The sequence below is a fragment of the Suricata suricatta genome, chromosome 14, assembly GCF_006229205.1.
Source record: "Suricata suricatta isolate VVHF042 chromosome 14, meerkat_22Aug2017_6uvM2_HiC, whole genome shotgun sequence".
NCBI classification, from domain to species: domain Eukaryota; kingdom Metazoa; phylum Chordata; class Mammalia; order Carnivora; family Herpestidae; genus Suricata; species Suricata suricatta.
In genome coordinates this window covers 35,716,068-35,742,572 of record NC_043713.1, presented here as the reverse complement: position 1 = coordinate 35,742,572, position 26,505 = coordinate 35,716,068, and the positions used below count along the sequence as shown (strand labels likewise).

The window sequence follows — 26,505 nt, the reverse complement described above, 5'->3', positions numbered from 1 at the left end:
GCACTAGAGCAGTGCTCTGTCTCCTGGGCTGGCGTAGTCGGTTAAGCATCTATCTGATGCTTGATTTTGGCTCAGGTCATGATCTTCTGGTTCTTGGAATCGAGCCTCCCATAGAGCCCCATGTCAGACTTTGTGCTCACAGTATGGAGACTGCTTGGGATTCTCTCTTTCCCTCTCACTCTGCCCCTCCCCCATGGACACATGTACACACAGCTTTCTCTCTCTCAGAATAAGTAAATAAACATTCAATAAATATCCTTTTGATATTCAAAGTTTGTTTATTTTACAGAGAGAGAGAAAGCAGACAGGGTAGGTGCAGAGAGAGGGAGAGAGAATTCTAAGCAGGCTCTGCACAGTCAGCACAGAGCCCGGTGGGGGGCTTGAACTAACAAACCGTGAGATCATGACCTGAGCCAAAACCCAGTCAGACAGTCAACCGACTGAGCCACTCAGTTGTCCCCGTGGATGGTTGGGAACATTGTAAAGAAATACTTTAGAGTATTGATATGATGATGAAGATAACAAATTCATGCTAATTAATCACTGTCCTCTCCTCCTCCCTTAAAAACAGATACGTTGTTGCAATAGGATTAGAAAGTGGAAAGATTTGTTTATACACTTGGAAAAAAACCGATCAAGTTCCAGAAATAAATGACTGGACCCACTGTGTAGAAACAAGTCAAAGGTATTTTCTTAATATTTTTGCTTCAATCAGACTAGATATTATTATAATTATATAAATTATAATTATATTTGTTGTGAAACACTGAGTTTTTAACAGCATTTTTCCCAGTTGTATTGAGAAGTAATCAACATACATCACTGTGTATGTCTAAGGGGTACAGCCTGATTTACATACACTGTGAAATGATTATCACAATAGGTTCAACTTACATCCACCTAATAGTGTAGATGTGTATGTATAAAGAAGAGAAAGAAGAATAAAGGGAAAAAAATCTCTCCTGGTGATGAGAGCTCTTGGGATCTACTCTCCGAACAACTTCTTAGCACATCACCCAGCAGTGTTCTCTGTCATCCTCGGGTCGTGCATTCCATCCCTGGTACTTACTCTTCCTACAGTCGGGAGTTTGTACCTTTTGACCACCTTTATCTGATTCCCCCTCCCCCCACCGTCTGCATCTGGCGACCAGATACCTGATCTCTTTATCCATCAGTTTGTATTTATTTTTATTTTTTAAAAAGACTCCATAGGTAAGTGAGATCATACAGTATTTGTCTAGTGGCAAATTGACGCCACATTCTCGTGGAGAGGAACACAAATCTTTGTTTATGGTGCTTACCCCTGAGTGGTACTTGGGTGTTCTGCGGTAGTCCCTTGAGATCGATGCTTGCTACCATACTGCACTTGGTTTGTAAACGATTACTTTAACAGATTGCTTGTTGCTTCATATTGTCTTTATATGCAACACATTTGAGATGAAAGTGATTTTCCTAATGAAGTGGTCTAGAATATGACTGTGGTAGATTTTTCATAAAATTGGGTTAAAAGTGTTGGTGATATTTTGAAATGTTGTATGTTGTGTTTTGGTAGCCTTGTCTTGTTTGAACATGTCAGCTCAGATTCCATGGTGGACCAGATTGTCACGTGCCCCTCAGAGCCACGGGAGTGCTCTCAGGCCCGGGAAGTGCTCCCTGGGCCTCCTGCCCTGGGCCCAGGCCGTTGCCTCCTGCTGGCTTAGAGCACCTGTGGGTTACAGACTTCTCCCCACCCTCACCCACCTAGGCGGGATCATTTTCTAATCTAATTTTAATCCGTCTTCTGCTTTTACGATGTCTAAATTATCAAAAAGTCAGTAACCTCATTCTGTCAGATTTTTTAAGGATCCTTTAGCCTTCATATATGCAAACTGTTCAAAATAGAATTTCAAACACAGCTCCAAATGAGTCTCACGATGAAAGTGATGGGCTTGATGGAGAAAGACCTGTGACATGTCTTTTACACGGTATTTCATCCAAGGGAGTTTGTCTCCGTCTTAGCAAAGTATGTTAGAGCTCATAACAACTGCACTTGTTAAAATGTGATTTCTCTTTACTCCTGCTGCCCTTATGGCTTCTCTCCCACCTCGCTGACGCTGGGTACAGCCATTGAGACAGCCATGCTGTTGCTTGCTGAAGAAGGGGTCCTTCCGCAAAATTTCATTTTTCAGGCATTTGAAATTTTCTCTGTTCCTGGCCTCCCACTCCCTTCTCTTTTCCTTCCTTACACCCTGCCCTGTCTGTGGTGCTCGCTCTTGTTAACATACTAGATTTAAAGAGTAATGCCAAAAAAAAAAAGGAAACTTGCCATTGTAAAGCTAAATAAGTACTGTTCCTCAAAGTTGCTCCCCTGGGAAGCAGTGTACAAGCAGCCCTTGAACAGCGTGGAGTTAGAGGTGAATCAACCCCAGAAAAGCATAATTCCTAGTAGCCTACTGTTGACTGGAAGTCTTAGTGATGAACAACAGATCTACCCATATTCCGTATGGTCTGTGTATTAGGTGCTGTATGATGACAACAAAGTAAGCTAGGGAGAAGAAAATGTTATTCAGAAATCATAAGAGAAAATACATTTACGAGATTGTGCTGTGTGAATTGAAACAAATCCGTGTATAAGGGGACACATGCAGTTCAGGTCTGTGTTGTTGAAGGGTCACCTTCAAGTTATATATACTTGTTTCAGTAATATGTCAGTACTTCAAACCATTCCTCTAATGAAATGAGAGATCTTTAATATTATCAATAACATGAGATTCTGGTGATGTTTGTGTCACTTAAAATACCTTTGGAACTTCCGTTTAGGAATTATGTTCAGAACCAGCTTACTATGATTCTAATACTTCAGTTGTACTCATTTGATCACTTTTTTCTTAAGCTTGGCATTGACTTTACTTGTAAAGCTCAGCTCCAGCTGACTCTTGACTGCCTTCAGTGTTGGGATTCAAACTCCCAGGAGGGCCAGTAGTACTGAGATACTCAGGTCCCAGCCTGCGTAGTATGGAAGCGATGCCTTGCGAAGACTGTGAGGAAGCGCTAGTGGGCGACCGCGTTGTTGAGATGTGCGGAACCTCCAGGGTGGCCCCTTGCAGGTCCTCACCGCCATGTGGTGTGTGGCCTCTGCTGTGCTGATTTTTAAAATGGGTGTCATTACCTCAAGGTTATATTTCATTCCTGCCTTTGGTGCTGAGAGTGTCTGGTGCCATGTGGGCTCTCAGCACCTGAAAGTGTAATTGGTGTGCTCTGGTATTGTTTTCGGGGTTTACTGCCTTAAAGCCTACTGAAGGTTTCTACTTTATTCTTCCTTGCTTCAGAGGTCTAATTTGCAGGTTAAATTTGTAGAGGGTGTTACATTCTCCTAGGGATTTATTAATAACCCGTGGTAGCATTCTAGGCCTGTCGTGGGGTTGAGGGGGCATTAATAGGAGCGTCTTACCCAAGGTCATGCAGTTAGAGGTCACATTGGAGTCTAAGGTTGTTTCATTGGGCAATTTATTAAATCTTTCATTATCTTTCCTTACCCAGCAGTAAACGTGTAAGAGTCCCATCTATGTCACAGGGATGTCAAGTGAATAAAATAATCTAGAATATGTAGCAAAGTTAGAATTCTTTAAAAAAGAAACTCATTTAGTAATGTTACCCGAAAGACTGATTCTAATAGCCATTTTATGAATTGCACTGATCACTGAAACACAACTTGACAAAAATTTGTTGTCTATGTCTTATGGTGGTGTGCCTTGTCAGTAAGAAAGACATTTAGTCTGACAGTTTTAAGTAAATAGAGTAAGATGTTTCCAAGGTTAGAATAAAATTACAAAAGTAATTGTGATGGTATTTTAAAACCTGTAATTAAAATAATTTTTTTTACCATTTTTTTATTTGAGTATGGTCGACATACAGCGTTACATCAGTTTCAAGTGTACAACTTCGTTTATACATTATGCTGTGTTCACAAGTGTAGCTGCCATCTGCTCTTTTACATCACTGTATTTAAAAAAAATTTTTTTTAATGTTTTTTAAGTTTATTTTCGAGAGACAGTGTGAGCAGGGGAGGGTGAGAGAGAGGGAGACACAGAATCTGAAGCAGGCTCCAGGTTCTGAGCTGTCAGCACAGAGCCTGACACAGGGCTTGAACCCACGAACTATGAGATCATGACCTGAGCCAAAGCTAGACGCTTAACCGACTGAGCCACCCAGGCGCCCCTTACATCACTAGTACTATTGACTGTATTCCTTTTTTTCTTTGTGACTTATTCATTCCATACCTGGAATCCTGTATCTCCCTCTCCCCTTCATCTATTCTGGCCAACCCTCCACCCCACACCATCTGACAACCATCAGTTTGTTTTCTGTATTTATAGGTCTGACTCTGCTTTTTGTAAAACCTGTACATTTTGTGTACAGGTTTTGACTTCCATTTATGTTCCCATTAATAGAAGGGCATAGTAATTAATATGTAGGTAAAATATTTTGTAGTCACAGCATACATTTATTTCATGATTTCTCTATCTTTGTTTTAGCCAAAGTCATACACTTGCTATCAAAAAATTATGCTGGAAGAATTGTAATGGGAAAACTGAACAGAATGGAACAGAAGGCGCTGAGTGGTTACACTTAGCAAGTTGTGGTGAAGATCATACCGTGAAGATCCACAGAGTTAACAGATGTGCGCTGTGATGGACTTAGTAACTACAGGCATGTAGATATTGGTGTCTTTAAGATATTTATCGTGTAAATAGATGACTTTACCTCAGAATTTCCTTGATTTTCATTTTTAAGCCCTACTGCAGTAGTACTGGGTCACAGACCCTTTGATGTGATGACAGCTGCAGACTTTTGTCACAGATATGCATATGCACACACCCTTGGAACCTTGCCCACACTTTCAGGGATCCACACCTGCATCCCTGTGTCCCAGATTAAGAACCACGTTCTTTGTGACTGAATTTCCCTAATTTTGTGTTATTTGGGGACTTTTCTTTTCATATGCCCGTCTTTGGGACATTTCATTGTTTATTACCCTCTTCAAAGGGAGGATATAGAAAATAAAAAGATAGAAAACCCAGATTATTCCACTTTTAACAGTTTTTGTAAATGAACAGGCCACGCTTTGTGTGGTCTTGACCCTTCCTTCCAGTACATCCCAACCATTTTAGGAATTTGGCAGGCGGTTGGTTGTGAGTTTGAACTGCAGTGACTTCTTTTATTCTTTAAAAGGACATAGATTCTTCTTTTATGGTTTGACTTAAAGCAGAATATCCTGATATTTACACTGATAGATGTAGGGGCTAAAAAGTGGAGTTCTGTCAAAAACACATGAATTGATGTGAAGTCACATACATGAGTCATGAGAGAAAAGAGTGTCCCTGAGGGTAAATGAGTAGTAGGAGCAGAGGGAAGAAGAAGATGCTAGAAACAGAATGTTGAGGTTGCCAGCTGAGGTTTGGGAGGTGGGCCATGACAGCTGGGAGCCTGGGAGTTGGGCGGAGGGAGGGTAAGCCCAGGAGAGCAGTGCTGGGAAGACGGGCATGAGAGAAGAGATTTGCCCTGACCCAGTGTCCTCTGGCAGATTGGCAGTGAAATGAACATTGTATGTAATATACTGAGAAGAGGAATGTGGGGATCTTCCTGGTTGGCATTTGCCATTATCTAACATGACATTTTGCTTCCAAAGGAGTGGTGATATTTTGTTTAAATGGAGATTTCTAGACCAGCATTATCCAGTATTTCTAGCCCAACAGAAATACAATGTTAGGTATATAAGTAATTTTCTGGTAGCTATGTAATAAAAAGAAGTGAAATTTATTTTAGTGACCTGTTTCAACCTAGTGTGTCCAACATAAGCTATATATTTCAGCATCTGCAACATCAAATATTGTGGAGGTATTTTACACTTTAAAAAAATTTTTTTTAATGTTTTTTCATTTATTTTAGACAGAGAGAGACAGTGCGAGCATGGGCGGGTCAGAGAGAGGGAGACACAGAATCCGAAGCAGGCTCCAGGCTCTAAGCTAGCTGTCAGCACAGAGCCTGACACGGGGCTCAAACCCACGAACCGTGAGATCATGACCTCAGCCGAAGTCGGATGCCTAACTGACTGAGCCACCCAGGCGCCCCTATGCTTTTTTTGTATAAAGTTCTTGTACAATATAAAGAGTGTTTTATATTTAGAGCCTATCAGTTTGGACAGCCACATGCTGCTAGTGGCCATCCATATTTGACAGTGCAGTTCTAGACGATTGAGTCTGTGTAAACTTGACATACTCCCTCAGGCACGTGTGTGCATGTATGCCCCAAGCAAGGCAGGGAGAACCTGAGTGCCCAACCTCGGAAACCAGGCCACCCTATGGTAGTTTCCTTGCTTATCAGCTGAAGGATCTGAGTCTTTAACCCCACCTGCGTGCTGGGAAGTGTTGGGATCCCAAGCGTGTAGGATTCCAGAGCAGAATCAGTGAAATAACCTGGTATTGTAGAACCTTTTCAAGCACAGAACTCAACCCCCTGAGTTTCCCTGAAAATAGCCCTACTCTTGGGAAGACTGAATACATAGGTATTATTTTGTCAGTTGGGTTTATGCTAGACACTTTCCCCAGGTTGTCCTGAAGCATTTTCCTCAGGAACACCCTGGGCAGTTCAGTTCAGTGAGTGTTCAGAGGACTTGCTCTACACGTGGGCAGTCGGCACTGTAGTTCATACCCATGCATGGCAGTTTGACAAGTATCTTAATCCGCTAAAGGAGCACCCTTTGAACCATACTGTATTACAAATCATATTGTTCATCACATCTTTGCTCCCCCCGTGAGGGGAACTTGCTGCCTCTCCTGGAGAAAATTCCATGGTTGCATAGATCCGGTTGTTAGAAGGCATGCCCACAGGACTGCAGTGTGACGGTCCTAACGGAGTTGAAGAGAATGTGGCTCTGTTTCAGAGGTGGAGGGCAGGTAGCTAGCTGTAAGGATACCGCATAGGATTACCATACCCAAAGTTTAGATTTATTCTTTTTCTTTGGAGGGACAAATACTATGTAGAAGACACAGAAATGCTTACATAGTCTTCGTTGTTAGAAAGAGTGGTGCTGGGTAATAATATCGGTCTAGTACATGGCTCATTGTTTTGTAGATTAAACAGGAAGCAGTTCCCCTTTCCTTACTGACTTCTGTTAGCTTGCGATGCAAAGCTTCAATAATAGGATGTATATCCATCTCGGCTCCCCGATTGGAGAGTTTTTGCCCTCAAGGAATTGATAATCAGAATCTAGACTTGGTTGGTAGCAGACTGTATGTGGGAAACCAGAGGAAATACAGGCTCATTAATTACTCATTAATAGTTATTTATTATTTTATGAATATTGTGCATCTCCTCAGTTGGACTGCGTATTCCTTCAGGGCAGGAAGTGTTTCTCCTGCCTGACTGTACATCCAACATTGAGCACAAACAACACCACACCAGTCTGGGCTTCATAATTATCTGTAGAAAACTGTGTTGTAGGGAGCGCACTGAAACAGGTGTTGAAGATTAGTATGATTAACGATGGCCAACAAGCCATTGGTTTAATGCTAATAAAACATACTAATTTAAAGAGTACACTGCATTTATTTAACCCCTCATAACCCTTAACACATGTAAACTTTTGTGTTTTTAAAGTGCTTTAAAAGATACTTATTTTTGTAACAGATGGAAAATAATGTCCTTTAAAAGACATTTAGTTTTTAGTGGAAAATGGTATTACCAAAAGCATGTAACAAGTTGTTCATCACCTTCAAGATACGGGATTTTTATAAATAACATGCGACACCGAGTGCCAAAATGACGGGTATGCATGGTCAGAGTATGAACTTTGACTTGCTATTAATCCCATCTAGGCAGTGTCTTAAGTCAAGAATGATCTTGAAAGACAGGGAGGGATGTTGGGTAACTGTGCTTTTGAAGGTGACTTCCCTTGCTGTGCACTAGGTTTGCGCTGGTGGTCAGGACAGCCATTCAGACTGACAGTTCCCTGGACATCCATGGCTTCAGTGACAGGGATGGGAACGTGGTTGACTTGAATATTCTTTAGACAGCCAAAAAATGATTTCCACACAGGGAACGTCAGGGTCTTCAAATTGGCTTAAAGAGAAAAGGGGAATCATTCAATGGATAATTCATACTGTTAAGTGAATGTGCCCAATTGAAAAAAAAAATAGTCTTATTAGAGCTAAAGGGACAAAGGACCTCAGGCCACCAGGTCACCTCCTCCTTTAAGCTGATACCCCACACCCCTGCCTGCTGTGAAAATTCACCAGCAAGTCTACTTACTCTTCAAGTTCTTCAAAGAAGCAAGTTACCTGCCCAAATCAATAGATAATAACTGAATGCTAGTGCTTTTTAGAGGTCATGGAAGACCCATAAAATTAACAAACTATTTGGAGAAACATAAAACAAGGAAGAATGACAAGGCCCTTTCCAGGCAAAATTCCAGAACCTGCCTGGCTCTCCCATTCTGGCCCCACAAAGCTTAATAACTCATCAGTAAAACTAAATGTTTGGAGAGGAGAGAACAGTTTCTTAGCTCCTTTCCTAATTCTTTGCTGATATCAGGCTTCTAGGTGAATGCAGCCTCCTTAGAGAGGGTTATCAACAATAGGCTTGGGACAGGAGAAGCAGCAGTAATGTGGCTTGGGTTATACAATGTGCCCATTGCTACCAACTGGGTTTTTCCATGTGTTGGAGCAAAGGGCCTTACTGTCTCCACTGTCCAGCCAACGGCTGCCCGGCTAATAACCCATGGCGGGGGCAGTGGATTTGTTGGGGTAAGATGGAAATGGTAAGAGCTGATGTGGGGCAACATGGGTGTGAAGTGAGGACAAGAGTTACCTGGAATGCCTCCAGTGTATAGTGGTTCCTGAGTGCTGGACGGTGGGAAGGGGAGGCGTCCAGCCGTGTAGCTGTTTTCTGTGTCCAGCTCCAGGTGCAAGACATGTTGTTTTATGGTGACTGGTGGGAAAGGAAGTTGGTCAGGGTGATTACCTGAGGAGAATCCTGCCCGATGTTTAATGACTACACTAGTGCTTCACCCCAGGCTTCTTTCAACTCATTGCTGTGGGAACACTACTGGGAGGAATTCCGTCAACCCAGACACAAATTCAACTAATTTGTCAACACTAAGTGGCATTTAGGTGCTTCTACATACAGTACAGAATTTAATCCTTAAAATGAATCTGTGAGAAAGATATTGTCATTATTCTGTCCCAGATAAAAGGTGGTGACCCTCAACCACTGAGGAGCCTGGCAAGACGGCTTGGTTATAAGTCCAGCTGCTGTTTCCAGAGGCCATCTTTACTTCACCTGATCTTAACTTCCTTCCAGGGAGACGCTGACTTCTGAAAACAGAGTCACTTTTGACCCTCCAAATAAAATTCCTCCAATGTTACAATCTTAACTAATTGCAATGTAGTTAGCATTCAAATTAGACAAGAGACTTTTTTTTAGGAAAGGTATTTTAGCCAATACAGTTTAATATATCACCAAACTAATGTGCATAAGTTATTCATAAAACAGCAGATTTGGTTTGGGAGGCGATGCCTATTCTCCTCCCAGTGGGGTTTGTCTAAATTGTTTGCAGTAATATTAAATGGTTGTTGAAAACAAAAACCTAACCATGAACTTGAACAATAGCAAGAGCAAATACTTACTGGATGCTTACTACATATTGGACACTGTTCTGCACTTTACATGGATTATCCCATTTGATTTTCACCACCCTGGGAGGTGGACACTATTTTTTATCGCCACCGTGCAGAGGGGGAAACTGAAGATAAAGAGCAATTAAGTGGCTTGCCCAAGGTCACTGAGATAAGGGCCAGAACTGAGATGTGATCTCTGTTCCTTTTGATTTGAGCTAAAATCTTTTTTTTTGTTTGTTTGTTTTTTAAACATATATTTTTTAGTGCTTTATTTATTTTTGGGAGAAAGAGACAGCGTGAGCAGGGGAGGGTCAGAGAGAGAAGGAGACATAGAATTGGAAGCAGGCTCCAGGCTCTGAGCTAGCTGCCAGCACAGAGCCCGATGTGGGGCTCGAACCCATGAACCGTGAGATCATGACCTGAGCTGAAGTCAGATGCTCAACCGACTGAGCCACCCAGGCGGCCCTCAGAGCCAAAATCTTAATATTACACTGCCTTGAAAACACAGATGATCAGCTTTCTGAGCTCAAAAAGAAAATTCTCTGTATGTTACGGAAAACAGGTTGCAGCAGCCATGAGTTGCATAAATAGAGTTGGGGCTGAAAATGGACATGTTCTCACCGTGTTAGCCTGGTGGACTGAGCCCGGTCCTATGCTAATGGATTGATAAACCGAGGCTGTATCTGGGACATTCAGATCCAGATGGAAAGGGACAGGGTCTCAGGGTGTGAACAACAGGACACTTGACATCATACCTGTCACCGAGTGCCACCACCTGTCACACACAGACTGCTTTGGTGTGACTGATGTCAACATCCCCCCCGCCTCACTGTCCACAGAGGCCGTGACATGGAAGACACATGCATTTTCCTATTTCCTTCAGAAAGGCTGTGGGGCCAACTTCCCTGCCTCCTTCCCTTCCCAACAGCTTGTCACCCTGACAGCCCTGAAGCACCTTAGAGGTGATCCCCCTCTCCCCGCTGCACCAGGTGATCACAGGAGGGCCAAGGCTTTGCAAGAATCTCTCTGCTGCATCCCTTCCAGGAAACAAGCTGCAAACAAACCCAAGGCTGACCTGAAGCTGCTGCCAAAGGTGACAAGCTCTTCCCTCCCAATCCAAACCCCTCCTCTGTTAGGCTCTACTCAGAGGTGACTGATCAGAATCAAAGATCCTCCTCAAGGCATGAATACATGACCATGACGGTGGTTCTGTTTAGAAGGACGAAAAATTTGGAAGGCAAAAGTGCTAGCTGAGGCCTATGCCCTGCTGCGAGGGCCAGACAATTAGAATAATTCCATGAACGCATGCCTGAGGGTTCTTGTTCAAGGAATTCAGCAAGCTAATGGATTGTGCTTGTACTGGGCTCCTGTCAGGGGTCAGGCCTCAATGCTCCCATGTAGAATCCTATTCCCATTCTCTGGACCAGGGCCAAGGGCTGAACCAAGGAGAGAGAAATGATCGTTTATTACATATAGGAGAGTTTCTGTTCTCTTGTCAAAAGCCCCAAGATATAATCATTATTATCCACATTTTAAAGATAAAGAGCGCCTGAAAGAGGTCAAGTAACTTCTCCAGGGCCATATAACTAAGTGGTGCACTTAGAATTCAACCCAAGCTGATGAACAGGAAACACAATGACCAAATGACTTGCTAAAGGAAAATAGTAAGTTAGCCCTCAAGTCAGGTCTCTTTTTTCTTTTTTCTTTTCTTTTCCTTTCTCTTCTCTTCTCTTCCTCTTCCTTTTCCTTTTCTTTTTTTGAGACAGAGAGATAGTACAAGAGGAGACAAGACGGGGGAGAGAATCCCAAGTAGGCTCCATACTGCCAGCACAGAGCCGGAATTCAGGCCTCAAACCCATGAAGCTGTGAGATCATAATCTGAGCTAAAACCAAGAATCAGATGCTTTAGAAACGGAGCCACCCAGCTGACCCTGAAGTCAGGTCTCTTAAAACAAGATTGGATCCCACTCCATCACAACTCCACCTACGGTGGTCTCCAGAAATGAATGTGGTTCTAATGTAAACCCATAGATCCTCCCCCAGCCCTCCCCCCCCCCCCGCCCCCCACCGCACCCTCTCCATCAAACTGTATGTACGCACATTACCTCCCTCCATATAAACACATAGGTGCTTCCCAGGCTGACTTCCGATGTGCATTAGGACACCAGTGAGGCTTCTTGGGCAAATGCTGAAGACAAGTTTAAATTCCAGCCCCAAGAGCACAGAGTTAGCTTTCAAAGGAAAATACAGTTAAAACAGTGTAATTGAAGAAAAAGAATGGAGTTCTTCAGGCTCAAAGACATAAACTCTTCCAAATTGCCCCTTACCTAGGATCGATCATATGACCTCATTCTTGGGAGAAATAAATGCCTTTCTCCAAAGGGCCACCCAAGCAGGGGGACACAGCGACACTTGCAGCAATGGTGTCCAGGGGTTTCAGATTCAACTGAAAGTTCCTCAGGTATCCCATAAAGCTGTTTTTGGGGAGGCTCTGCAACCAAGCCAAAGAAAACCCAGGCTTTAATAGACCACAACTGTCACACGGGCAGCCAAGGTTAAGGGCAGGGCAACTGACTGCAAAATCCATCCTCCCTCAGAGAATCAGGTGGACCTGACTGTTGCATTTGGCTCCCTGCTCACACTACCAAGAAAATCCTGGATACCAGACGTCCCGTGGATTGCTGAAGTTTGAGGACGAAGTCTGACTGCACCAAGTGGTATGTGTGCAGGGGGCAGGGGCAGTGGGGGTTGCTAGCCAGTGCTGGTCACTGACCTGACCGCGGTCCACATGGACTGGGCTACAACAAGGACGTTTCCGCCTTCTGGTGTACAGATCTCACTGCCTCTTTGTAGGTACAAACCACTTCTTAGAGTTTCAGGAGCCTATGTGATTGCTTAATACAGGGCAGCTGACTGGAAAAGAGGCCAAAACATTCCAAAAATTACAAAGTGCAGAAAAGCTTCCTAAATTGTTGGGCTCAGCACGCCACCAACAAATCATGATTGCTGTGGAGTTAAAATAAGACATGAGGCACAGCATCAGTGGGCATGTGTGCAGCACCCGAAGGTGGCCTGGAACAAGGGCTCCTCACCTGGGGCCCAAGGGTGCACCTCCAGGGTTCTATGATCTCTTAATGCACATCTCTGATGTGCATTTCCCTGGGGAAGAAGACTAGCTTTCTTTTTTAAATTTTTTAAAATTTATTTTTGAGAGAGAGAGAGAGAGCATGAATGGGGAGGGGCAGAGAGAGAAGGAGACAAAATCTGAAGCAGGTTCCAGGTTCTGAGCTGTCAGCACAGAGCCCTATGCGAGGCTCAAACCCATGAACCATGAGCTGAAGCCAGATGCTTAACTGACTGAGCCACCAAGGTGCTGGGAAAGACTGTGACTTAAAAAAATTTTTTTTTTCAAATTGAAGAATCACTGAATAAAATCCTTAAGCTCCCTTCCAAAATAAATGCTTTTAGGACCCTGGAATCCTACACAGACAATGCACTATATGATAATTTTAAGACATGGTGATATTAGAGATGCATATAGTGTCAGTGCCAACAATAAACTACCGATGGGGCTCCTTATGAAAGTTTTTGTTTCTTCAAATTTACCACCTTATGCAATGAAGAGCCTGTATCTGAAACCAAGCTCAGACTCCTCAGGGAAGGTCATAGCCCAACACTGAATCCCTAAGCGAGACTGCAGTTTGTGGTGCTCAGACTGGACACGGATTGGATGCTGCCTGCCCTCTGAAATGATGTGGAGCAGAGTAATCCGTGGTTTGCATCTTCAGGTTGAGGGGATGTTGCAAAAAGAAACTTGGTTTGTACAAATGATACAAATGGGGTATTGTGGATTGTCCCAGAGATTAGGATGCCAGCTGCAGCTTATCCAGGCCAAAAGCATACCCGTACTGTGCTTCTGAATAGCTACCCCATCCTGTGATTTCTCCTAGAGGCAAATTGGTAGAGGGTACAGAAAAGCAAACATTAAGGATTCTCCTTAGCAATTAATGTTATATATTTTGCATGTATTATACAACATATCACATACATATATTGTATAATATTCATTATATAATGCATATTATATGTTATATAATATGTGTAATAATATATAGTACTAATATATGAAAATTATATATCTTTATTATATACTATATGTAAACATACATAATACATACAGTACATATATGTATAATATGTATTGTACATGTATTATATGTGTATATAATATATAATATACAGTATATATGTATAATATATAATATAGCAAAACACTACTTCATGACAGGTTGGAACTCTGACCCTCCGGCAAAGCTCAAGTGGGTCAGGCTGAGCCCTAGGGAGACACTGTGGCCTAGGTCAGCCTGACTTCCCAGAATCCAGATTGAAATTTCCTGTTCTGATTGCTTCCATTTCCAGGCCCAGATTTAAGTCTCGGTACTTCGTTCCCCACTGCAAGCGAACATTGCACCAGAATAGGCCACCAGCCCCAAGTTAAGGACGAGAGGGGCTGGGCATGTGGCAGCACATTTAGGTGAAGGGCAATCCTAGGCCTGAACTGTTGACAGGACCAGCATACTTCACTGTGTGGGAGAAAAAGGCAAACCTGGGAGAAGAAAGGCAGGTGGGCGTCGTGCCCCAAGCAATGCAGGTGTGATCAGGGTCTGCCAGCGGGGGAGGAGGGAGGAGGGCTAGGGCATTCACAGGGCTCAGCCCCAGAGCCGTGGCCACACGGGAGCCTCTGAACTTGACAAATCCAGTACGTATCCCTGCTGCTTGGGGACAGACGGACTTGTCACTGGCCCCTAGCCCAAAGTTTTCCCAAGTTTGGTTCTTGAGGTAATTTTATTTCAGGCACTGAATAACATTAAAACACATATTCAGTTATTAAGTTAGTCCTTTTTCATTCGTCTTTCTAACTTTCTGATTATGACAAGGAACAAATTCTAGATTTGTGCTAATATGTCTTAAAATGTTGTAAATTATCATTTCTTAATATCGATCACTTGGGAAGCTCCTTTTTCTCCGAATGAAGGGGGTATAGGGCACACTATCTGGTCAGACTTTAAAAAACACTATTTTGTTTACATATATTTATATTTATGGTTACCTACTCTATATGGTAAAAAGTACTGGGTTTCCTTTTATGGGGAGACAAAAACATCTGTTAAAAATAAGCTTAAATTAAATACTGAGTTGATGGAGCACCTGGGTGGCTCAGTCAGTTAAGCATCTGACTTTGGCTCAGGTCATGGTTTATGGGTTTGAGCCTTGCATCAGGCTCTGTGTTGACAGCTCTGAGCCTGCTTGGGATTTGCTGTCTCCCTCTCTCTCTGCCCCTCCCCTGCTTGTTCTCTCTCTCTTTCTCTCTCAAATAAATAAATAAATAAATACTGTAAAAACATTAAAAAATAGTTGACTGAAAGTAAGCTATTAAGTAAATTTTTTACATGTGCTTGGCAAAGTTGAAGGTCTGGCTAAGGTTCAGAAAACATCTTAATCAAAAATCTCCATCTACCACCTAAAACCTATGTTTCTGCATTCCCTGGAAGAGAAACTAATATATTCATGTCTAAAAATCCAGGTGGGGGGCGCCTGGGTGGCTCAGTTGGTTGAGCATCCGACTTTGGCTCAGGTCATGATCTCACGGTTTGTTGGTTCGAGCCCTGTGTCGGGCTCTGTGCTTACAGCTAGCTCAGAGCCTGGAGCCTGCTTCAGATTCTGTGTCTCCCTCTCTCTCTGACCCTCCCCTGCTCGCACTGTCTCTCTCTGTCTCTCAAAAATAAATAAAAAACATTAAATTTTATAAAGCCAGGGAGAAGCCTTAGATTCACTCCCTCAGGCCTGTGTCTCAAGCTGAATCTTAAAAATGAAGGGCTTGGAATGGGGAAGGGGAATCTTCTCTGTGGGCTTAAGGAAATTAAATGTTAAAAAAGTTATTTAAAGTATTTTGAGATTCTTGGGGCACCTGTGTGGCTCAGTTTGTTAAGCGTCTAACTTCAGCTCAGGTCATGATCTCGTGGTTTGTGAGATCAAGCCCCTCACTGGGCTCTGTGCTGATGCTTCAGAGCCTGGAGCCTGCTTCAGATTCTGGGTCTCCCTCTCTCTGCCCTACCCACTCACACTCTGTCTCTTTCTCTTTCAAAAATAAATATTTTAAAAATATTTTGAGATTCTGGAATATAATTAAAATATATATTAGAAATGTTTTAAGATATAATTGATATATTATTTTCAGGTATGCAGCATACTAATTCTATATATACAGTGTTTTGAATACCATAATAAGTCCAGTTAACATCCATCACTACACACAGTTACAAACTTTCTTTTCTTATGGTGAGAACTTTTATGACTTACTTTCCTAACAACTTTCAAATATACCATACAGTATTACTATTAACTGTAGTCACCGTGCCTTATATCCCTGATTTATTTATTTAATTTCTTTTATAACTGGAAGTTTGCATCTTCTGTTTTCTTTTTTTTTTTACAATTTTTTAAATTTTTATTTGTTTTTTAGAGACACACAGAGAAAGTGTGAGCAGGGAAGGGGCAGAGAGAGGGGGAGACACAGAATCCGAAGCAGGTTCTAGACTCTGAGCTGTCAGCACAGAGCCTGATGCGGGGCTCTGCCCACCAGCCATGAGATCATGACCTGAGCTGAAGTCGGACGCTTAACTGACTGAGCCACCTAGGTGCCCCTGGAAGTTTATACTTTCTGGCCACTTTCATGATTATATTATAAGGTGAATTATTTTTATATACGATTCTGCAGCATGATTGGTTTGTTTTTGTTTTGTTTTGTTTTGTTTTGCATGAAATGCTCACCATGCTGTGGTTACCATTTGTCACCATACAAAGTAATTACAGTATTATTCACCATATTGTACTTTATATCCCAGTGAATTATTTATTTTACAACTGGAAGTTTGTATTTCTTAATTCCTTTGACCTCTTTGGCCCATCTCCCACCCTCCTATACCCCACCAACTTCTGCCAACCACCAGTCTCTTCTTTATATTTATGAGTTCTATTTCTTTTTTGCTTGTTTGTTCATTAGTTTTGTTTTTATGATTCTACATATGAGTGAAGTCATATGGTATTTGTCTTTCTCTGTCTCACTTATTTCACTTGGCAAAATAGCCTCTAAGTCCAGCCATGTTGTCACAAATGGCAAGAATTCATTCATTTTTATGGCTTCTTTATCCATTTATCTATCAGTGGACACTTGGCTGCTTCCATATCTCAGCTATTGTAAATAATGCTGCAATAAACATAGGGGTGCCCAGATCTTTTCAATTTAGTGTCTTAATTTTCTTTGGGTAAATACCCAGCAGTGGAATTACTGGACTGCACAGTATTTCTATTCTTAATTTTCTGAGTAACCTCCACACTATTCTCCATGGTGGCGCACCAGTTTGCATTCCCCCCAACAGCGCATGAGAGTTCCCTTTTCTCAATTTCCTCGCCAGCTCTTGTTGTTTCTTGTCCTTTTCATAATAGCTTTTCTGTCAAGTGTGAGGTGACATCTCATTGGGCTTTTGATTTGCATTTCCCTGATGATGAATGGTGCTGAGCATCGTCTGTGTGCTGGAGAAGCATAAATATTTACCTTTGGTTTCCATGAGAGAGGCGACCCCAGGTAAACTGGTGCTCTGAGGCTGAAGGTGTAATTCCAGGCCAACTTCCCTCCCGGGCCCTCAGACCGTCTACAACCAAGTGCCCCTTTTCTCCATCTTGCCCAAACACCACCTTAAGAGGAAAGAAGATAAAGCAATCATTTTAATCTTTGACAACTGGCGATGCATTTGATTACCGGTCACAGGACATTTTTAAACAATGTTTTTCTGTTTCTTCAAAGACCTTTAAAAAATTAGAAAATTTTCTCCATCGTATTATCAGCATCATCACCATTTTATGAAATTATGGTAGATATTGGATAGAGTAAGCTAGAAAAGTGAGCTTTGAAACAACGGATTCCTAGAAACTGAACTAATAAAAAGACACCCTTGATCTAGAAACTTATGCAAAAGAGAAACAAATGAAGAGCCACAAGAGTATAAATGAAGACACACCCAGGCAACAAAGGGAAAGGAACAGTTTGTGCAGAGCTAAGAAGGTGAACATCACACACTCCCTTCTGCACGGCTCCGGGAACAAGGGGCCAGCGGCTACTTCTTTACTAACAAGGGAGCACACATTTTAAACTCTTTGCTAAATGTCAGGATCCCTGGGCTCTCGGGTGGACCCTGCCATCTCATGGCTATGAGACTATTCACTAATGACTCCCCAGCGTATACTCCCAGCTGTGACCTCTGGCCTCTCCACCTGCCTACTGACAGGCGGGCTTGAATGTCTGACAGACAGCTCAACCCAAGGATGTCCACAGCAGCACCCTCCCCCTTCCCCAGCTCTGAAGTGCCCCCTCCCCGGCCACAGCTGCTGCCGCCCAGTAGTAGTCCCTCTGTTGACCCAACTGCTGGCCCTGCATCACAGGACTTGATACTGACTCCTCTTTCTGTCACGCTTCACATGCAATCCATCGGCAAACCCTGTCGGTTTTCAGAGCACGTCCTGGACTGTGCACTTCTGTCCATGATCATGGAGGCCTCTTGGAGCAAAGACAGTAGCGTCCATCTGGCCGCCTTCCATGCTTACCCCCACTTCATCTCTTCAGGCTAAAGACAGCCTTGAAAATACACATCTGTTTGTGCAGTTTTCCTTTATGAATTTCAGACCTCAGAAGCGTCAGAGACACTCAATAAAATCCGAGTCCTCACTTTGGTTTCAAAGCTTGTATGATCTGGGCTCTGCCTCACTCTTGAGTCCCATCTCTTATCCTTTGTGTTCTGTTCCCTCAGCTAATTCCTATCTCAGGGTCTTTGAGCTTGCTGTTCCCTCTGCCTGGAACACCTCTCTATAACTTCAAGTGACTGTCACCTCCCCAAGGAAGTTTTCCCTCACTACCCTATCTGAAGTAGCCCCTGTACTCAGCCACTTCCTTACCTTGCTTTAATGCTTTCTCCAAGCACTTACCAATATCTGACATTATATGGGGGATATTTGTTTATATGCTCTAGGATGGCAGCTCATTAAATATTTGTTGAAAGACTAAGTGATGGGGCACCTGCGGGACTCAGTCAGTTGAGCATCTGACTTCAGCTCAGGCCATGATCTCATACTTTGTGGGTTCGAGCCTCGCGTTGGGCTCTGTACTGACCGTTTGGAGCCTAGAAACTGCTTCGGAATCTGTGTCTCCCCCTCTTTCTGCCCCTCCCCCATTAGTGCTCTGTCTCTCTCTCACTCTCTCAAAAATAAACATTAAAAATTTTTTTAAAAGACTGAGTGAGTATAACTTGTCAAGCTGCTTGCATTTTTTGAGTTCTAGTTCCCTCATCAGGAAAAAAAACCAAGATCCCTTCTTGTCTTAAAGTGTATTTCTTCTAATTTGGGATGCCTTCAGGGAAGATCTGGAATGCTAACGATATGGGTCTTCAGGCTTGCACTATGCAGAAGGCATTCCAGGCTCAGAGAGGGGCCTGGAGACCCAGACATGGTCTTGACAGACCTAAATGGTCTTGGAAGCAGGGGTAGGAAGCACAGCCCAGGGAGGCAGGGCGGGGACCAAAGAAGTGGTCGGTAAAGCCCATCCGGGCACTGAGGCATCCGTGCACAACATCCTTGCCTGGCACTTGCAGCCATTTCCGGTGCCGAGTTTGTGGGGGTGCTAGGCGCCTCCTACCACACAGGCTCTCTGTGGCTGGGGCTTCTGTGGCCGGCAGAACGCTGAGACTCCGAGACTCCTTTCAAGATTCTCAATAGTAAATTCTGATGCGGTGGAGGGTCTCACTCAGCTCCAGCTCTTACCATGTGCCATTTCCCATCATTGCACTTCTTTTTGCTTTTGAGCCTCAGCTTTTTCCCTTCTGCTCCCAAAGCAAAGACGAGTCGTCCCTTTGAAAGATAAAGAGCCATGTAGGAGTTCTTCATGCCCTTGTAAAACACGAGTCCTCTGGAAGACGCCGTCTGCACGTCCACAGCGAACAGTGAGCTGTCATGAAAATAAAGCAATAGGCAAAGAAGGAAAACAGAAGTTTTTAGTGTTATTCTGAGTCTCTGAAGCTGGTTAAAGAAGATGTGGAACAAACCCCCATGATTCAAATGAATGAACTAAGGCACGTACTGATTAAATGACCTCTCTCTTTAGGAATTTTTTTAAAGCCACTGTAGTCCAGCTATTAAACGTTTTATATATAATTTTCTTTCTATATTGGGGAATAATGAGCAAACTCTATGGCAGACCTAGCCAGTGGGGTAAACTTCAGCATATGGCAAAGAAAGAATATGCCCTACTGTTTTAAAAAAAATCTGCATTTAAACAGATCATGGTAAGTTATATACATAATTTGCCATTTCAACCTTTTTGAAGTATACAGTAATTAAGTACATTCACACTGCTGTGCAACCGGTCTCCAGAACTCTCTTCACCTTGCAAGACTGAAACTCTGTACCAGCAAACAACACCTCTGCATTCCCTGTCCCCCGTACTGCTGGTGACCATCCTACTTCCTTTCTCTCTGAATTTGATTACTGAGGTCTTTCATATAAGTGGAATTACATAGTATTTGCCTTTCTGCGACGAACAGTTCATTTCACTTAGCAGCTGGTGCCTTTTTAACCCAGTGACTATCATTCGATTTTGTATATGTGCAAGGAGTAGGACATTGTAAGGGGAAGTGTGTGTGTGTTGTGGGTGTGTGTGTGGGGGGGAGGTAATTTGGATAACAAGGATTTGATTTAAGTATCAGGTAAGCATTTCTTTCTGTTAGACATATTTAACACAGAGGCAGGAAGTACAGATCCACCTTCTCCCATCCACCTTTATATTTCTTGGACCTTAATACCCCACCTACAATGAAACAGGAATTAAGCAAGCATCATGCAGTAAAAGCAGAGAATGAAAGTTAGTATTCCTTTGCACGATGGTTACATATCATACGCACATCTGGCTGAGCTACCTAAAAGTACAGCGTGACAAGGTGGTGGGCGACACACGGATTGGTAGCTTGTCATCACCCACTCCCTGTGGCTTATGTCTAAGCACAACCCAGACAGAAGCAGGAACTAGGTCTATGCTGCTTGAAGCTGTATCTCCAGTACCTCGTACACAGTAGGCAGTTAACAAATAGTTTGGCTGAATTAAATAGTTAACTGAATAGTTGAATTAAATGGTAAATGGAAAACTCAGAGGCAGAATCGGGAAGTGAAAGAAAAAAATGACACTATTACTTCTCTTTGCTTTTTAATACTGTGAGGCTGAGCAAACATGGAGATGCTTTAACTTTTTAGATTAGCAAGTTTCCTTGAGGGTGATGTTCTTCTAAATGAAAAAGAAATCTATACTTGTTAAATTAAACTGACCAGATGCTGACACCACTCAATATTTCTCTTGGTGTAGTTGTGTGTGGAAGTTTGGAGAATGAGGGTTAGGCAATTTAAGGAGGATATTCCAACTTGCTACAGAATGAAAGTACATTACATATTACATTACAAACTTGACATTTGCTTTTCAGAGTTATTTCTTAAAGCCGTTTCCTTTCATAAAAGGCTAACTGACTAACACCCACAAAAGACAGCCGTATATTCAAATCCTGGCACATAACACTGTAGCTATGACTCTTTTTTGCTGGTGGATAGGAGAATGAGGAGGGAGTGAACCAGCGTTTTTTTTGCATTCATCAAAAGGATAAAAGAGTGGTGCAGCATTTTAAAAGAGAGGCCAAAAATTGCTAGGATATAAATTAGAATGAGAACAATGGAAGAGATATTGGATATCCCATATTCTGGATCAGTAGCATCCTGAAAATACACTCTGATTGCTAAAATATTTGAGACTAAGATAATAAAAAATATATCTACTAATGATAACTTTTTCCATTACAAGTGTTCCATTTCCCATTTATTGCGTATAATTCAGTGTTGCAAGTGAAGGTGCGGGGGTCAAATCCTCAGAAGAAGCCAGAGGACTCACTACACTGAACGTGATGGACAGAAGGTGCAAGACAAAACAGGGCTCTGCAGGGAGGGCGGAGGGCAGGGCTGGTGGAGAAGCGTCTGCACAGAGAGCATCGTCCATTAAGCTCAGCTTGACCAAGAGCACAGTGAGCGGGAGTGGGGCCTTCCTCCCGACAGGAAGCCCCGGAAAGGGCTAACCGAGTGGGACCCCACTTCTTAGTCTCCACTAACACAGTTCTGGCAAATCAGGGATCCCAGCTGGAGTTGGAGAGCTGCTGGCTTAGGGTTCTCCTCCCAAACTCCACCCTTCCCTTTCCTGGCCTTCACATCTGCCTGTGAATCGTGCACTTGGCTTACTGAGTGCGCGAGGTCCAGCCCTGTGCAAGCTTCTGTGCCTCCTCCCTGCAAGGAAAGCATTATCGATGCCACTTAGCTAATGAGCAAATGGAGAATCAAAGAAATGTAGCAACTTGCAAAAACATGTGAGACAAACATAATGATGCCAAGTTTACAGAGAGGAAGCTGGGGCTTAAGGAAGCTGAACACTAGCCTCTGGTGTCCATGGACTTGCTGCTCCCAGCTCTAGTGAATGTGCTGTGGGGACACAGTGACTGCCCCCGATCTCGCCCCCGTGCCCTCAGGTCTGCAGAACCATATGGGTGATTCCCAGCCAAGAACTGAGCTCTGCAGCAAAACTAGAGCCGGGCCATTTATGCCCAGCTGTTCTGAGGGGGGACCTTTGCTGCTGCCCCACAGTTTATGGGTGCCATTCCCCTGTCTCAGCCAAAGGCTCTCCCTCCCAGCCCCTGCTCCCTCCACCTTTATCTCCCACAGGAACAATACATCTCTGGCACATTGAATCCCATCTTGAAATGTGCCTCCCAGAGGACCGAACTGGCAAATGGCCCGAGGTCACACAGCCAGCAAGTGGCTGAGTGGGTACGGAAGCTCAGTCTCAAAGCCAGGCCTTTTTGACCCCTGGGAAATTTTGCTTCTGGACATAAATCATCATGGAATTTTGGCACCTTGTTATTTATGTCTCTGTATCACATGAAAACGGCAAATCTTTTTTTCCTACTTTCTTCCGACATAATTAATATCTCTTCACTCCTTCCTCCCCCAAAGTGAGGCAACTTGTTAGCACAAGAAGTCCAAAAGTAGTCTCTAAAAATGATCTATGTGGCACTGAATCTACTTAAAAGAATTATTTTCCTTTTAGTATAGAATGCAGACAAGAAAGGTAATTTATCACAGAAATAAATAGCAGCTTTGAAAAGATACATCAGTCTTATTTTTAGAACACTGTCAATCCTGCCCCAGAGCCCGGTCGATTGTTTCAGCCGCCGAGCAGCCCCCGGCACGTGTGCGTTCCAGCTGCGGGGAGGGCGCACACTCGGGCAGTCACGCTCCCTGTCCCATGCGGGCCAGCACCACCTTCTTTCACCGAAGTGGTGGTGCCACCTCATTAGGGACAGGTGCCTGGTGTCATGCCGGCCGCCTGCTCTGGGGCAGAATTGCAGAGTCAGTTTCCGAGCTGGTGTGGGGACAGGAAAAGTACCTGGGTTTCAGCAACTCCTGGGGTATCGTGAAGAGCAAGTGGCTGGTGGGACTGTCCCCAAACCTGAGGGCTCTGTGACTGGTCTGGGCCCGGGGAGGTGGCATCAAGACTGGGCCTCTCGCCACATGTCTGTGCTCCTTGAGGAGGCTGCCAGCACGTCCCACACGGGCTGCAAGGGAGAGAAACAAAAAGCAAGGACATCAGCTAATCATCAGGGGAAAGAGTAAAGAATACTTATCTCGCCAAGTGGCTCACGCAGTTTTTACTTTGATCCTAGGAGGTTAATTCCATAGAGATGAATTCATCCTCAGGGAGGATGCATGTTCCTCCCATCCAATACAAGTCTGGTCTCTTTCCTGACAGCTGCCGCACCTGGGACCAGAGGGTATCCAGAGCCCCTCCCCACGATGGAGCTCTGTCCTACTGTCCCTTGAGAGAGCCACCATTTGGCCAGCAGCATGAGGCCTGCACAGCCAGCCAGTGGGACACAGAGCCACCGACCCACCCCCTCTCCTTGGAGCCATTCACTCGGGTTTGTGCAGCAGGGCAGTGAAAGAAACAGCGAGAACCAGAAGGCGTGGGGTGGGGAGGGGGGCATGGCCCATCTCCACTTTAATCAGAATTGACCCAAGCACAGAAGTGCATCTTGGGCTGGGTGAAATGTGGAGCTTTTGAACGGAATTGAGTTTTAATGCCCCAAAACAACTGTAATACATATCAAGTAGGGATAGAAAAATTGTTAGAGACGGAGACTCCCCAGCTGTTCTCCCCTTTTTCTCGACTCAGCAGAGCCCAGATTTCGATCATGTGTCCACGACTCCCACAAGACCCAGTGCTCCCCTGGGTTCTCTGTCAAAGCAAAGGGCAAGGATTCGCTGTGCCAGAGACTGGTTGAGGAGCGAACATGTGACCTCCCTCTTGGACAATGAACCTTGAGGGGAAACGGGCTGGGGCCTCTGAGAAATATATCTTTGCTAATAAAGACCAGCTGAGCACTGGGTGTTGTATGGAAAACAATTTGACAATAAAATATTATGGAAAAAAAAAAGACCAGCTGATCCTTGGGTCTGGGGCTGGGCGTTATCCCGCAGGGATATGAAGCCCTGAACTACGCAGGATGGGGCCGAGGTGAGCTGAGGTGGGCCAGGCCTCAAACACTACCTGTCTCCGAACCATCCATTATGTGACCCTGTAGATCTTCTTATTTATTAAGCCATTTTACTTTGGAGCTAATGGCTAAAGGCTTCTAAACAAATTTAAATTCCTTCAGGAGCAGGTTCCTGATTCCTGGACGGGGTGTTCAGAATAGAAGCCCCATACCACTTATTTAAAATGCTTTATGTCTACACGTTGCTGAGTGGAGATGGACACTTATACTCACCAGAGAGTTAAATGAATTGCTTAAAACTATTTCCCAGCCAGCCCAACGCGGCTTCGAGTGGAGCTTCCTTACTGGGGCCTCGCTCCCTCCCTGAGTCTTCTCTGTGTGTCAGTAGCAGTAACATCAAGATGAACAGTTTTCATAAATACCTTTCACCATCAACTCTTCCTTCTCATAATGGCACCAACCTCCTTCAAGGCACCCAGGCCCTACATCTTGGCCATCATGGATGCCTACCTCCTTGCCTCTTCCCTGAGTTCAGTCTCCATCTGAAATCCTACTGATGAAGTCCTACTTCATATCTGTGACACAATTGCCACTCCCAGTCCCTCTGCCTTGAAAGCCAGACTCCTGACTCTCTTGCCTGGACTTTGTCAGGAGTTTGCCACTTTGACTCCTTGTTTCTAGAACTTTCCCTCATCAAACCATCCCATGAGCCGCTACCTGTTAATCTCTACACATGGTTTAAAGGAATCCTTTCTTTTTTTTTTTTAAACTTTTTTTCTTATAGTTTATTTATTTTTGAGACAGAGAGAGACAGAGCACAAGTGGGAGAGGGGCAGAAAGAGAAGGAGATATAGACTCTGAAACAGGCTCCAGGCTCTGAGCTGTCAGCACAGAACCTGATGTGGGGCTCGAACCCACAAACCGCAAGATCATGACCTGAGCTAAAGTTGGATGCTTCATGGACTGAGCCACCCAGGCGTCCCTCAGAATTCCTTAAGTCCTAATGCTGTGTCCAATTCATTACCATGCTTCTGCTCCTCCAAACAAGAGACTTTACTTCCTTTCAGCCTCTCTTAGTGCTGCACAGTAGAATCACCAGGAAGCTTTACAAACTCCTGCCACTTGGACCTATTTCAAGAGCATATGATGTAATTAGGGGGGTTGCATCCCAAGCACTGGGATTTTAAAAGCTCCCCAGATGTTTCCAGTGTGCAGTCAAGGTCAAACCACACTAGTCTCGGCAAGGCCCCCAGTGCATATGTATATGTTGTTTTAAGAGCCATGGTGGAGGGTAGCCTGTGGGGAGGGGAAGGGGCATGACCCCTGTATTCTAGAGAAAATCACTGTACCCTGTTGGATACACAACAGGAATGTCAAAAGAGCGAGATATTAAGCGTAGAACTTGAGAAACCTGGGATTCAATTTGTTCTGTCTATAAAAAAATAGCCAAATTTTCATCAAGATACAAAATAAAAGCTAATATGGAAACCTTTCCCACATATTGGCATAGTCCAATTGTTGATGACCCACTTAATCCCACTTCCTGGAGGCACAGACTTTTCAAAGGATGAGGCGATCTGCACCCCTCCCCAACATCTCATGTGGGGTTAGGATTCTCTCATGAGACCCTCTGGGGAGAAGCAAAAACCAGTGCGGGGTACACTTACCTGGTTGATATTGAAAGTGTGGGCTTTGTTAATCCTTGCAGAACCGCTAAGCAACATGGGGAAAGGTGGTTTGTTTAAACTGCAGCCTCCCAGGGACACACCTCTCTTGGTAGATTTGCTGGCCAAGTCCAGGACTGCAGAAGACTCTGCTGGCCTGGAATGGGGGCAGAAAAGAAAACTACTGCCAACTCTGACATCGCAAGGAAGACACACTGGCACAGAGAGCCTGCTTTAAGAACACACGTGCTTACTGTTATGGTTTCTAGGTAACCTTTCCTCTCTACCTGTACGTTGTCTCCAGAGGAGGTGCCGGGCTCCGAGGAGAAGGATGTGGTGGGCTGTTACCCACGTCTGCATTCCCTAAAACACCCAGCACGGTGTCTTGGCAGCAGAAAGGCCCAGCAGTTGTATTCACTTGGATGGTTAGGGCTGGGGCCAAGCCAGAAGCCTACAGCTCTTTCTTTGGAACACGTATCATCTAGAAATATGAAAATGAAG

The 26,505-nt window shown here is 44.0% G+C and overlaps 1 protein-coding gene across 3 annotated transcripts in view; it reads left to right on the top strand.

Annotated features, from left to right (window-relative positions):
• The window catches only part of ELP2 (elongator acetyltransferase complex subunit 2), a 70,609-nt gene that overhangs the window by 42,769 nt on the left and 1,335 nt on the right, over positions 1-26,505 (top strand). The window contains exons 21-23 of one of the 3 annotated variants that reach the window (XR_003902401.1): positions 572-685; positions 4,515-4,689; positions 12,254-12,373. Coding sequence is in view for 2 of the 3 variants with exons in the window: in XM_029921665.1 (XP_029777525.1) it covers positions 572-685; positions 4,515-4,671 (271 nt within the window). In the remaining variant the exon portion in view is untranslated. Of the gene's footprint in view, positions 1-571; positions 686-4,514; positions 5,800-12,253; positions 12,374-26,505 lie in introns of those variants that run through there. The other 2 variants (XM_029921665.1, XM_029921666.1) reach the window with 2 other exon arrangements.